At 44.2% G+C, this 13873-nt stretch overlaps 1 protein-coding gene across 7 annotated transcripts in view; it reads right to left on the bottom strand.

The window, feature by feature from the left end:
* The window catches only part of LOC148031595 (senescence-associated protein AAF, chloroplastic-like), a 64272-nt gene that overhangs the window by 15966 nt on the left and 34433 nt on the right, over positions 1-13873 (bottom strand). For 4 of the 7 annotated variants that reach the window (XM_087685179.1, XM_087685178.1, XM_087685173.1 and 1 more), the window contains exons 2-9: positions 12608-13158; positions 12411-12484; positions 12147-12223; positions 11973-12044; positions 11630-11698; positions 11435-11481; positions 11174-11273; positions 10991-11059 (exon numbers count right to left, since the gene is read on the bottom strand). In XM_087685179.1, the coding sequence (XP_087541305.1) occupies positions 10991-11059; positions 11174-11273; positions 11435-11481; positions 11630-11698; positions 11973-12044; positions 12147-12223; positions 12411-12484; positions 12608-13023 (924 nt within the window). In that variant the 5' untranslated portion in view covers positions 13024-13158. The remainder of the gene's footprint in view (positions 1-10990; positions 11060-11173; positions 11274-11434; positions 11482-11629; positions 11699-11972; positions 12045-12146; positions 12224-12410; positions 12485-12607; positions 13159-13873) is intronic. The other 3 variants (XM_087685175.1, XM_087685176.1, XM_087685177.1) reach the window with 3 other exon arrangements.

The raw sequence follows: 13873 nt of genomic DNA, 5'->3' as shown, positions 1-13873 counted from the left end.
TGACCTTCCGTCAAGATTGGCTTCAGGATCTTCGTTCCAGAGGGGGTACCGTCACCATTGGTGACAATTCTACAGTCCCTGTTCGAGGCGTGGGGACTTTACCTATGCTTTCTGACAGGCGGTCTTCCTCCGCCAAAGTTCTCTATGTTCCTAATTTGGGTTTTAACCTATTATCTGTGCATGGCCTTACTCAGCTAGGTACCCGAGTCATTTTTACACAGGATGCAGTCACAGTGGAGGATGCTTCTACAGGTGATGCTCTTTGGACAGGTACACAGGAGGGTGGGCTTTATACGCTCACAGCCTTGGCTGCGCGGACTTCCCATGAGCTTGGGCTGCTTTGGCATACTCGGTATGGTCATTTGAACCTCGATTCTCTTCGGCGGGCTTCTAGGAGAAAGATGGTGGAGGGACTTCTTGATTTCCTTCCTCTTCACACTTTGTGCCCTAGCTGCTTGAGGGGCAAGCAGCACAAGCAGCCTCACCCTCAGGTTGCTTCAAGGAGGGCTACTTCTCCGCTTGAGTTGGTTCACACCGACCTTTGCGGACCTATGGGCACGGCCTCCCTTGGGAAGGCCAGGTATTTGATGCTGATTGTGGACGACTTTAGTCGTTATGTGTGGCCTTATTTCTTGGAGTACAAGAGCGAGGCGTACTCCCGTTTCTGTGAGTGGCAGGTGTTTGTGGAGACCCAAACAACTTCCAAGGTTCGTGGCGTTCGAGCTGATCACGGTGGCGAGTTCACTTCTCACCTTTTCTCTCAGTTTTGCAGGGATCATGGTATTCGGGTGGAGTATTCCCATCCGAACACACCATCAGAGAATGGTGTGGTGGAGCGTGCGAATCGGACCATGGTGGAGATGGCCCGATCTATGCTGGAGCATAGGAGTCTTCCTCATTTCCTTTGGGGTGAGGCGGTGGCTACAGCGGTGCATATTCGCAACCGCTCTCCGACTTCGGCATTACAGGACATGACTCCGTATGAGGCTTTCTTTGGGAAGAAGCCTTCCATGTTCCATTTTCGCATCTTTGGGTGCGATGCTTTTGTCCATGTGGACAAGAAGAAGAGGAAGACGAAGTTCGACTCTAAGTCGAGAAAGCTTATCTTCGTTGGTTATAGCACGACCACGAAGGGATATCGGCTCTACGACCTGACGACGCGGAAGGTTGAGGTGAGCAGGGATGTGATCTTTGATGAGACTTCGGCCTCTGAGGATCCGATTGATGGTTCCATTACAGATGTTTCTTCGTCATCGACAGACCCCCCCCCCCCCCCCCCCCCACCTTCTCTACCTTCACTTCCTTCCAGGATACCCCTTAGCACCCCCCCTATTCCTCCTCCTTCGGCTTCCCTTTCCCCTTTGGTGGATGTGACTCCGTCTTCTACGAGCTCTTCCATCTCCCCTTCGGGATCTTCACGGGATACACAGCCTTCTTCTGACGCGGAGGATCTACCTTCACTCGGTGAGAGGGAGTCCCTCTCCGATTTGGGTGCTTTGCAGGTTCCGGAGACCCCCCGGTCTCCCTCACAGCAGCAGGAGTCTCTCAGGATTCCTTTATGGTATCGCCGGCTCATACAGGATTCAGGTGTTACTCACTTTCCTGCTTCTTCTACAGGTCCACGTCGATCAGCACGTTTACAGGCCCAGCGGGATAGTTCACTATGTGCGAACTATCACAACTCTATAGAAACAGAATTTGTATCCTTTTTCATTAATTTGTCTATATAATGATTTATTAAATTTATTTCCTTTGCACTAATTAGATATAAAGAAAAGTGCATTTTGGTCACAGGTTATGGTGGACCCACGCGGTGGGTTAGAGAAAAGATAGTTCACACTTCCACCTATATGACCCGATTGGGCGCCTGTGACTAGAACTCACGCATATCAGGGTTAGACTCGCACACAGAAAGGATTGATGCCTTGAAGTGTGGCCTAGATCCACTAGAACAAACAGTTACAATCAACAAGATGGCATGATCATGAAATGCTTGTATAATGTACATGTGTGGACTGAAAGCTTGAAATGCACATTTCTTTGCATAGGAAAGTCACATGAAGATTCGGATACCATTTTTGCGATGTACACGGAAAAAGCTTTCATATGACACCCATATTGGGGGGGTCCCTAAATTTTAGGAGATCCCTAAATTTTAGGAGGTCCCTAAAATTTAGGAGCCTCGAATTAGCCTAAAAATGCTAGTACTAAAAAATAGGGATGTCATTCTAAAAATAGTAAGTTCTGTACTCTGACTGTGCTTACTAAATTTGGTTGTTTCTATTTTTGACAGTATTCAACCCAAAAAGGAAGGCCATAGAGAAGAGACAAGTGTCAAGACACTTGTCACACAAGTTTCCAAGTGTCCCACCACTTGTCACATCTCATGACATGTGGCTGGACACTTGACTTGTGCTACTCCACTTTCCCCTTTTGTACTAGCTCTTCCCTCTCCTATAAATAAGAGCTCGTTTTTCTTCATTCAACATCATTTTTCTTTGCTGTAAACTCATGTACAGCACCCACAGATAGCCAGAAACTGGCCCCATCCATCCCCATCATCATCCCCCACTTCTCCATTATCAAATTCCTCCATATTCCCTCTTCTATCACTGCTGTTTTACAAGACAGCAAGCCTGTAAATTCATTACAGCACCTCCTTCTCGAGCTCTTTCTTCCATTTTAGCTACAAGAAGCAAGCCCTATCCATGCACTGCTGATCAACGATGGAGAAAGGCTGAATTCCCCTTTTTCTTCTCTCATACTGTAAAGAAATCAGTTCTTATCATTGCATAATAGATAATGCATGTGTGTTTGTACATCTTTGCATGATCTTGTGAGAGTGAGAATTACTTCTTCTCACTCTCAGGTTGATTGTAACTGAGCTCTTCCCTAACGGACTTGGGTTGAGCAGAAATACATTCCTTCGAGGGGGGGGGGGGGGGGGGGGGGGGGGGTTTGCCCATCTTCAACCCTCAATCTTGTCTCCATTACTTTTACATTTTCATGGCTGTAATTTTGTGAGTAATTTTCATTTTCATCTTTTAAGTGTTCATTCTCTTTTATATTAAATCTCGAAAACAAGCGAATATCATAATTGTTAAGCATACTACGTTGTTCAGGGCATTTACATGAACTATGCTCTTATGTCACAGATTCTTCAGGATTCGGAGCCTTCCACAGTGGAGGAGGCTCTTGCACAGGATATTTGGAGACAGGCTATGCAAGCCGAGCTCGATTCCATCGAGCGAAACCATACTTGGGAGCTTGTTCCGCGTCCCGCGACACGGAAGGTGATAGGTGTGAAATGGGTCTTTAAGACCAAGTATCTTGCAGATGGCTCCTTGGACAAGCATAAGGCTAGGCTTGTTGCCAAGGGTTTTGCACAGCGCGCAGGCTTGGACTACTTTAAGACTTTTGCTCCTACAGCCAAGATATCCACCATTCGCGTTCTTTTGGCTCTTGCTGCTCACCACCGTTGGCATGTTTATCAGATGGACGTCAAGTCTGCTTTTCTGAATGGCGTTCTTGAGGAGGAGATTTATGTTTCACAGCCTCCTGGTTTTCTTGTGCAGGGGAAGGAGGATCATGTCTACAGGCTGCGGAAGGCTCTTTATGGCTTGAAGCAGGCTCCTCGTGCTTGGTACCAGCAGATTGACCGCTTCTTTCTACAGAGTGGCTTTGCGCGCTCCGCTTATGATCCCAACCTCTACTTACGGGTTATGGATTCTCTTTCTGTGTTCCTTATCTTGTATGTGGATGATCTTATCATTACAGGGAGCGACACTCAACAGGTGGAGCATACTCGGTCCATTCTTCAGCAGGAGTTTGACATGACGGATCTAGGGATCCTTCACTTCTTTCTAGGCCTAGAGATCTATCAGATGGCACAGGGCATTTTTATCTCGCAGCACAGGTACATCTCCGAGCTTCTTTCGGAGTTTGATATGGCTGCGTGTCAGCCTATCTCATGCCCCATGGACCCAAAGTCCAAGCTTTTGACAGCTGGAGTTCCCCTTACAGATGCCACTCGTTACAGGTGCCTTGTCGGCTCTCTTATCTGGCTGCTTCACACTAGGCCGGATATCTCTTTTGTGGTGGCTTTATTGTCTTCTTTTATGCAGACTCCTACCCAGGATCACTAGCAGGCAGCCTTGCGGGTTCTTCGCTATTTACAGGAGACTCGATCCTTCGGGATCATGTATGGAGATGGGATTACCCTTTCTGGATGGAGTGATTCTGATTGGGCAGGTGATGTGGATTCGAGACGATCCACTACAGGTTATGCTTTCACCCTTGGCTCCGGTGCTGTCTCTTGGAGCAGCAAGAAGCAGCCTACTGTGGCACTTTCTTCTACAGAGGCTGAGTATCGGGCCCTATGTTCGACCGCTATGGAGGCAGTTTGGCTCCGTCGCGTACTAGCGGAGATTGGCTTTTTCCAGACCGGACCTACGGAGCTGCGCGTGGATAACCAGAGTGCTCTTGCTCTGGCCAAGAACCCGGTGTTTCATGCTCGCACGAAGCACATTGAGATTCAGTATCACTATGTTCGCGAGCGGATCAAGGATTCGGAGCTGGTGGTGGTCTATTGTCCTACGGCGGCCAATGCAGCTGATCTCTTTACGAAGCCTTTCCCTCAGGCTTCTTTGCTTCATCACATGCGGTTCTTGGGTCTTCAGACCCTCCCAGGATCTGAGAGGGGGTGTTAGCCTGCTCTTTATCATTCTCAGTCTGTCATCTCCTGGTTGTGAGCTCCTGTCAGAGTCTGACAGGAGACAGAGGAGCTCTGTCAGTCTTTTTGTGGCTGTCCTTGTCAGTCTGCAGCCTTTGGGAGTCACACAGCCCATACTGGGCTGTTATTGTGCAGTCGGCCCAGTTTACTGGGTAGGTCGGCCAGATCTGGCCAAAGTCGGCCGGATCTGGCTGGTCGGCCAAATCTGGCCAGGTCGGCCAGATTTGGCAGGTCGGCCAGTTTACTGGCCTGGGGGCTATATATAGCAGTCCCCCCAGTCATTCCAGCATTGTATTCTGCAGGTTCAGCACTGTCTCCGTCATCTCCGTCTCCGGCATTGGTGCTGCCATTGCTTCCAGTCTGTTCTGGTGCCCTCACTGACGCTTCGGGCTGCGTGCAGGGGCTAATCAGTCCACAGTTTTGTATTCAGCATTCATTACAGTCAGTGCAGATTTTCTTCCTTCATTTTCTGCTGTCTCTCTCTCCTCCTCTGTGTTCGTGTTCTTCTTCCGTTGCGCACTCTCACAATAACACGCTTATTTTTATAGCATGTGTTTAAGTATCATGGCATGCCTAAGTCGATCATTAGTAATCGATACCCTCGAATGACTAGTTTGTTTTGTAAAGGGTTGTTTAAAAATATGGGTATCGCATTGAAATTTTCTCTGTCCTTCCATCCGTAAACAAATGCTTAATCAGAAGAAGTAAATTCTATGATGCTTGATCTCTTGAGACGCCATGTACTTGATCATAAGTCACAGTGGGAGCAATATTTGTCTTTAGTAGAGTTTGCATACTATTACAATGCATAGTTCCACTAGAAAATCTCCATTTGAGGTCGTGGAAGGTGGCATGAAAGTGCCCCCTATTTTACACACAAAGGATAAGATCTTTGAGGCTAATCAATATGTAGAAAACATGGATGTAGCCTAAGCAAAGGTTTTGTATGCGCTTCAAAGGTCTCAAGAGAAGCAAAAGAAGACAACTGATCACCATAGACATGCTTTGCAGTTTGCAGAGGGCGATTATGTGTTGCTACATTTTGAAAAGGTAAGGCTAAAAAAGATGAAAGGTAGAGAGAGGTTGTACCCAAAGCTGAGTATGAGATACTATGGGTCCTTCCAGGTGTTGGAGAGGATCAACGATGTGTTAGCAGTCATGTGTGTCTTGTATGGTCATCTCTTGCCCATAAGCCTCAGTCTAAGTTAGACAAGGACATTAGGATCTCTAACATTGTATTTGTATGTCATTTTATGTCCTTTATGCACTTTAGATGGAGGACACATTGCATTTCTTTTTGGGTACGTTAGGCTGTCCTAAGCCCCCATATTTTGGGCCTTCCCACTTTATTACCAGTTGTGACCCTAGTTTACCTATATATAGTCAGCCTACTCTCTCACTCCCATTATCCATTATTGGTCCTTCGTGATCAACCAACCCTCCTCATTCTCTCACCCCCCTACTACTGTCGAAAGCCCACACTAACACGTAGAGCTGCATGTTGGGCTTACTGTTGCAGCCTTGTATCCTTTGGCCATTGTAGTTAAATTGTTCCTTCTCTCACATGCACTCTTCTTCAGTCTCCGGCTCTCCATGTTCACCTTTCTTTCCATTGCACACTCTCACATGGAATCAAAGCCACGCCTGGGAGGAGCCAGAGTCTACGAAGAGGAGCAGTCTGTCCATCATTCCAGCCAGTAAGTGTCATCTACAGGTGCGTTTTGTGCAGGGCCCACTCAGCTAACTGTGTAGCCATCCTACAGAGCAAAGCAGCATTTATCCAGACCAGGGCGGCCTATCTACAGCCATTTCAGGCTACTTTTATGCAGGTGGCATCATCACAACATACTGCATTTCATTCTGGATATTTTTTTTCTGACCGCTTTAGGGGATTGTGTGGTTCAAAACCATTCAGACCAACCACCATCCTATCACTCTTTCCCTCTACATTGTTCTGGGGCATCCCATCCCCGATTGGCGTTGATGGCATCACCTCAGCAAGTGCCAATCCTACCCTCTCTATCTACAATCAAGAAGCTGGATGGGATGAACTACCCTCTATAGTCATGCCGAATGGAGTGCCTCCTCAACACCTATGACCTTTGGGATTTTGTTATTGTCCCTCTAGCCCAACCTACTGTGGATCCCCATGATTGTGTGACCTCAAATTCGGTAGCGTTATGGGATTGGTTGAATGCCAAAGCCCACTCTTTTCTCTTTTTAAGTTGTGCAATTTCTATGCTGTGTATATAAGACGTATCCGCACTGCCATAGAGGTTTGGAAGAGATTGGCATCTCTCTATCACATCCAGACATTTGGGTATCGATTATCTCTCGAGTTGAAGCTACAATAGCTTTCTGTCTCACAGATTCCCCTATGACGCAAGATCACATCCACAGGATAGAGGAGATCCGAGATAAGCTTGCATCCCTTGGTTTGAACATTTCTTCAAAGGACCTAGCTATGACACTTCTCTCACATCTTCCATCACCGACATATGATGTGTTCTACACCAATCTTCTCACTTCTCATAGCGTGGAGACTCTCACTAGGGAGGAGCTATTCCCATTGGTGCTTAAGTAGGATGCACATCTCTCTGAGACGGATTCTGGCAGAGCTTGTGCAAATGGCCATGCTTATGTGGCTTTATCTACAGGTATAGGACAAGCCAAGCAAAAGAAAGGGAAAAGGAAAAAGTGAGAATTATCTTCAAACTCTAATAGAGCTTTTGTGGGGAAGCATAGAGGATATCCCACATCTCCTCATTGTGGGGAGACCTCCCACCACAAAGAGAAGTGTTGGAGAAAATACCCTCGCCTTTGTCCGAGAGTGAAGGGTGGATCTACATCAAAGCCTCCATCTACCTCTACTTGGTCACCAGCTATTACCAATATGTCCATGTTTCTACGCATTCATCAAATGGAGGAGCCTTCTTTGCCTTTTGAGTAGCCTTGGATCATTGACAGTGGTGCATCAAGTCGTATGACTCCTCCAAGCGATTTGTTGCAAGATCTCCCTTCGTTAGAGGGTATCATCACTGTTAGTGGCATCTCTTAAGTGCCTATTCGTGGTGTTGGCACCTTGCCTCTATTGTCTGACCGTCCATCAAGCTCCATTTCAAAGACCCTACATGTTTCACACATGGGCTTCCATCTTCTTCCAACTTATGGCCTTACACAGCTCAATACCTATGTTATCTTCACCAAGCAGGCCATCTTTGTTGAGGATTCTTTTGCAAGAGCCACTCTTGTGACAAGTTGGCAAGAAAGGGGGCTATATATGCTCCATTCCCCTTCCATTGTATAGGGCCCTCCAAGACAAATTTCTATAGTCACACCCATTCTTAGTTATAAACTATTTATCCCATAGGTTCCATCCCATTCCCCGCCATCTTCTTTGGTAGTTCTCTCATACCCCCATCCCTTTCAAAGGGGCGTGATATCAGTGATGCGGCTATGGATTCCCTAACCCTAAGAGTTTCAGAGGGGGATTCCTAGGATCGTGAGGAGTTTCTTCAAGGCTTCCAATATACTTTGGGCCTTGCTTTCATGCGATGACCTCTTTCCTTCGTCATCGAGGCACCATTCCCTGCCGCTTGGCCCTTGGTCCTTATTGTCCCTATGCAACTTATGGCACCTTTGATAGTTCCTCTGTGTCGTTCCTCAGCTGGTTCAAAGGCTTGGCTCACCCATCCCTAACTAAAGTTTTCAAGAGTGATCCATTCAAGGCCTCTCCGTTTCGATTGGCATTTGGAGGCCTTCCATTTGATCAAATTTTCATCTGGAGAGGGTGCCTTGCTCCTTAATTGGCATTCTTCATCAATGGACTTCATCAGCATTGACACTCTTCCTACTACCCTCAGATTAACATCTCTTTTGGCCTTTAGCCACATACAAGATTTGAGAGGGGTTAGCAATCGTGTGTCTTGTATGGTTATCTCCTACCTATGAGCCTCTATCTACGTCAAACGAGGACATTAGGAGCCCTGACATTGAATTTGTCTATCATTTTATGTGCTTTAGATACTTTAGATGGATGGCACATTAGGGCATTTCTTTTTGGGCACTTTAGACTATCTTGGGCACCCATATTTTGGACCTAGCCACTTTATTACTAGTTGTGGCACCAATTTCGCCTATATATAGGTGGCCTGCTCTCTCTCTCTCTCTCTCTCTCTCTCTCTCTCTCTCTCTCTCTCTCTCTCTCCATCCATTAACAACCCTTCATGATCAGCTAGCGCTCTTCATTCTCTCATCCCCTTGCTATCTTCTAGCACCTACAGTGATGCATAGAACTGCATGTTGGGGCTAACCATTGCAGCCTTGTATCCTTCAGCCATCCCATTCAAATCGTAACTTCTCTCACATGTGCTCCTCTTCAATCTCCTCTCCGTGTTTACTTTTCTTTCCACTACGCACTCTCACACAATGTTGCTTATAGGTTGCAATTGCCTCCACACTGACAAATACACAATGCCTTTCATGTGAGCTTGTTGAGGCCTTTTCCTAGTGATATGCCTGAGTGATACTCCAACAACCCCTTGTATATGTTTAGATGCCTTAGTATTCAGCATTCATACTTTGCAGTTTTCACCATTCTATTATCTCTTTCTCTCTCTCTCTCTCTTCTCTCTGTGTTCGCTTCTTTCTTTCAGTCTGGTCATACACTTCTGCATTCGCTGCACTCTGGCATGCACATCATTACTCCATTTAGACCTGCTACAAAGAGGGGGGTAGATAGTCACAGCTCACCTACTTTTCCCAGCACACAGAGGGGTTACAATCCAAAGAGCAACGGAGATAAGAGCTGCATGCCAACCAAGGGTGCAAGGGTACCACACACAAAGACCATACTAGAGAGAAATAATGGAGATCCATTGGTGACACAAGCAGTACATGATATAGCTGAGGGTCCAATCCAAATGCTACCCATATACTCTCTCTTCAAGGATGTATGACATACCATACCCACCGATCCTAACCAAATGGAGCTAGACAGGATGGCGCCACGTGGTATCATTGTATCATTACGAGTCACACACCTAGTCATGTAGCACTCCACCCAGCCAACCCCTTTTTTTCTGGTGTATCCCTATACGGGCATCGTATTGTACATCATTTTACACTTTGCTATGCACTATATATCACTGATTATCCTTTAGCATGTCACATTTTGATACCCAAGGACCATTGCCATCATACACAATTTGTCGCATAGGCCATTTTCAGCCTCAGCAAACATTAATATTTCTTTCTTGCTTGCTTTCTTTCTCGTGAAGAATTTTGAATGAAAGAACTGAAAAATATTTACAAAGGGTTTTTGGCCAACCAAGTAGTGTCAAAGACAGGTAGAGAATATCACAAGAAGTCAAAAGACTGCTATGACAAGAAATGGAAGTCACAAAGTGGGTATAACCGCAGTGGAATGGATGATCTCCAACAGCAAAGCAGCCATCTCTCTGTGCTTTTGTTGTACTTTTTGGGCCATTTGCCCTACCAAAAACTCTTGAGTTTTTTAGTTACAGAAGTTTTATATAGAAAATGTTCTGGACTACTGGAGAGCTGAAAGGAACTAGCCATAAATCAAGATTAACTTTCAGGCTCATTCTAAGTAGCCTAACAGCACGTGCCTCCAGTCAAGTGCTGTGTTTGGAAGCAAAGTAATTAGGTCCATCAGAGAGACCAAATTGCTCATGTACCACTATTTTTGTAATTGGCTCCTGAATGGCCAGCATACATCTGATAGTTCGTTAGATAATCAGCATAAATTCCTTCTAGAATCAGCTTAACCATTCTTTTGTCCAAATATCAGGCGGTCATGATCAACATGCAATCCCCAAACTTTTCGTGTCAAGACAACCCTTCCAAGGATTTAGCTTTATTTTATTACCTTCAAAAGTTCAGTGTACTTTGTACTCCTTCACAGGGCTTATTTCCTACTTTGTAATTGAGCTCGAAGAATGTTTTTCTTGGGCTTCTTTTTTTGAGAAAAAAACAAATTGCACCTTAAATACAATAAAAGATGTAAGAGAACATTTAAAATGGTAGAATGCACTGTATGGCCTGGTTGCTCACCAACCAAAAATTTAAAACCAAACAGTTGATTTTTCATATGCAACATCAAAGATACTTGAAACTCTTCTTCCACAGTACGATGCTGACAGTGATAATCATTCAATGGTGTTCTCAAAGATCAGTTGTCAAAATAAGTTTGATAGTAGCAGCATTGTTGCCAACATTTGTGCACAATTTGCATACCTCTTCTGGGTCACTGTAATCAATGCCATCAGCCTCTGCCAGAGCTGAAGCTATATCCCAATATGCATCCTTCAAATAAAATGTCTATTAGACTTTCTTCAGAAAATTAGAGGAAACGTGGACACTCCAAACATGACATGAAGCACAGCCAAAGAATCAAAGGATTGATAAAGAAATGCCGACCTGCAGAGCAGCCAGTCTTTCATGCATGATGCCCACAGAGTCAAGTTGTGGTCTTGGTTCATATTGTAGCAATGGGTCTTGATTTTCTAGCTCACTTTGCCTTTAAAAATCACATTGTCCAAACAGCAAGAATTGTCATAGATGTCACTTGTAAGGCTCAGCTAGCATTCAAATGACATCTGTCAATGGCCAAGTTGAATCTCTAGAGTTCCTGGCCCCACGTACCAAATACAAAAGCAGCAACACACTGAACATGCTCACCTTTGGTAAGCCTTTTTCACCAACCCATTGTGTATGCTTTTTACAAACTGACAAACAGAAAAGAGGAGTTAATATACTTGGTGGAACAACAACACAAGCAAGAAAAAACTCAGTAAAACAGGTTCTCTTTTCTGAATGCAAAAAATCGGTATCATTGTAGAGAGCCACTAAATTGAAGTGTATATATAAAGGCACCTGCAATGCCATAAATGCATCTTCCATGGCACGTCGTTTAGCTCGTAAGTCTGCTAATCGTAAATCGGCCTGTCATGAGAAAAAAAATTGGGAGATATCTCAGGTCTTTGGGACGGAAGATAATTAAGGAAAATTGAACCGACAAGCTCATCACATATAAGGTAATGGAGTGAAGCACTCAATTTTCAAATGGGTCAAAAAGAGCAAACACAATGTTTATATCAACTTTGTCATGTCAATCATCTACAACAATATCAAACTAAATATGAGAAAAGAGAAGCACTCATTGCTCACTCAATCACAATACAAGGAAATATGAAGATGCTCATGAGAAGAATGTTACATCTAGAGCCCCATCACTCCAATGCTTCTCAGCTGCAGTTTTCAGCTGCACCTGAGCTTTATAAGACAAGCCCTAAACAAACAGGGGAATGTAAGTAAAAACAGCATTGCCAAACAAAAATGCAGGAATTTAAAAACAGTGAATGCTACAAGGAATAAGTAAAAAATTTCTGACCAATGCCATAGTACGCAAACGGGCTGCATTTTTGCGAGCATCTATATCTAGCTTCACAGTATCTTGCCTAGCACGAGCTGCCAGAAACCTGAAACTAGTCATTAAGTTGTTTCCAGCTAAATAATTAGCTTGTAATGAGCATTACAACCAACATTTTGCAGTTTGTGCATTATTACAGTTTCTAGCTTGCAAGAGTTAAGTTCCCTGCTACCTGCAAAATCTTGGAGGATAAAATAGAAATGAATACCCTGTTTGAGCATTTACCGTCAAGCTTTAAAAATCCTGAACCTAAAAGCGCTACGTCTTGCCGAGCTCTCTTGTCAAGCCTCTCAAAACCACTGAGGAACAAATCAAAACACATAACATAAACATAAATGCATGCAGCAGTCAATGTGATTCCTTGAGCCACAAATTTGTAAATGAGCAGCATTAAAAAGGACAAAAACACCACTAACAAATACCGTGCAAGTAACACAAAGCCTTCACGAGCACGCGCATTTACAATCCTTGCATCATTGCAAGCATAGCGTGCTGCTTCTTTCAAGCCACTGCAGCATTCAGAAGAAGAGTCCAAAACTTTTGATTGAAAAGACCTTTGACCCTTGGTAGGCTCTTTAGCCCTGCTGCCGTTTCTAGAAGTTGAACTGTCATCAGCATCATTCCAACAAGCTACAAAAAGAGCCCCATGACAAAATTTCCGAGTGGTTCTGATATGGGTGCAATTAAGGAATGTGTGAGCATATGAAAAACCCCATCGCTCATCCCTTAAAACAAGATGGCAATCTTGACAAATTCCTGAAAAGATTTTCAATTTCTGAGAGCCTTGACTTGCACTTGCCAGGGAGTGTCCACACGTAAAGGCTTGTGATAATTGCATGGTTGGTTGAACTTTTGGGAAATGTCGAGTGCAAACAGAGGTTCATTTATTTACAAAACATGAAAGCACCTAAATTTTGTGAATGATGGATTGATTCTTCTAGAACAAATGTAACCTGCATCCCCTGCATTCTTCCTGCGAGTATCCAAATCAACTTCATCAGAGCAGTGCTCAAATGGGCCTATTCTGAGTGAGTAAATAGAGAGGAACTTTAAGGAGACAAATGTGTTTCATAATCATGTGTGCTAAAGTGAAATATTGATGTAATTGTATTCCAAGTTTGAAACAATAGGTTTAGATTGTGAACGATTGTATTTCAGGGTCCTTAGTTTGCAACATTATTTGGATTCATTGACACACATAGATATAGAAGGGGCACTTGTAGCATTGGTGGAGTTATCTAGACACTCAAATATAGAGAGCATTTGCAGCCTCATAGGGGGATGCAGAGATGGTTGGACAGAAGATCATGGTGAAGGAGTGGTAGCTAGGATGATAATAGGTTTCACTTGCACTCACACAACTTTTCTTGGTGAAACAATTGGTCACACAAGTCACATTTTGGTGCATTCTTATTTCCCTGAGAAGCATTCTCGCTTATGGTTTGTGATGGATCACTTTTTCTCAAGATGGGCCACTTGTTGAAAGGGATTATTAAAATCTATTTGATCTAAACACAAATTCAATTGAACAGATCAGATACTTAAATTCTGAAAGCAGAAGTAAATACTCTAAATTATGATTATCAAAGAGAGAGAAATTATTACTTTAATGGCACAAATGTGCATGCACAAGGCTTCATAAGCTTTGTGCACACAGGCCAAATACGATATAGGTGTTTACAGGATTC

The sequence above is a fragment of the Lygodium microphyllum genome, chromosome 9 (assembly GCF_053477565.2).
Source record: "Lygodium microphyllum isolate KBCC chromosome 9, Lygodium_microphyllum_v1.1.10, whole genome shotgun sequence".
Lineage (NCBI taxonomy): Eukaryota > Viridiplantae > Streptophyta > Polypodiopsida > Schizaeales > Lygodiaceae > Lygodium > Lygodium microphyllum.
The sequence above is the reverse complement of the archived record's forward strand: the minus strand, read 5'-3'. Positions and strand labels throughout refer to the sequence as shown.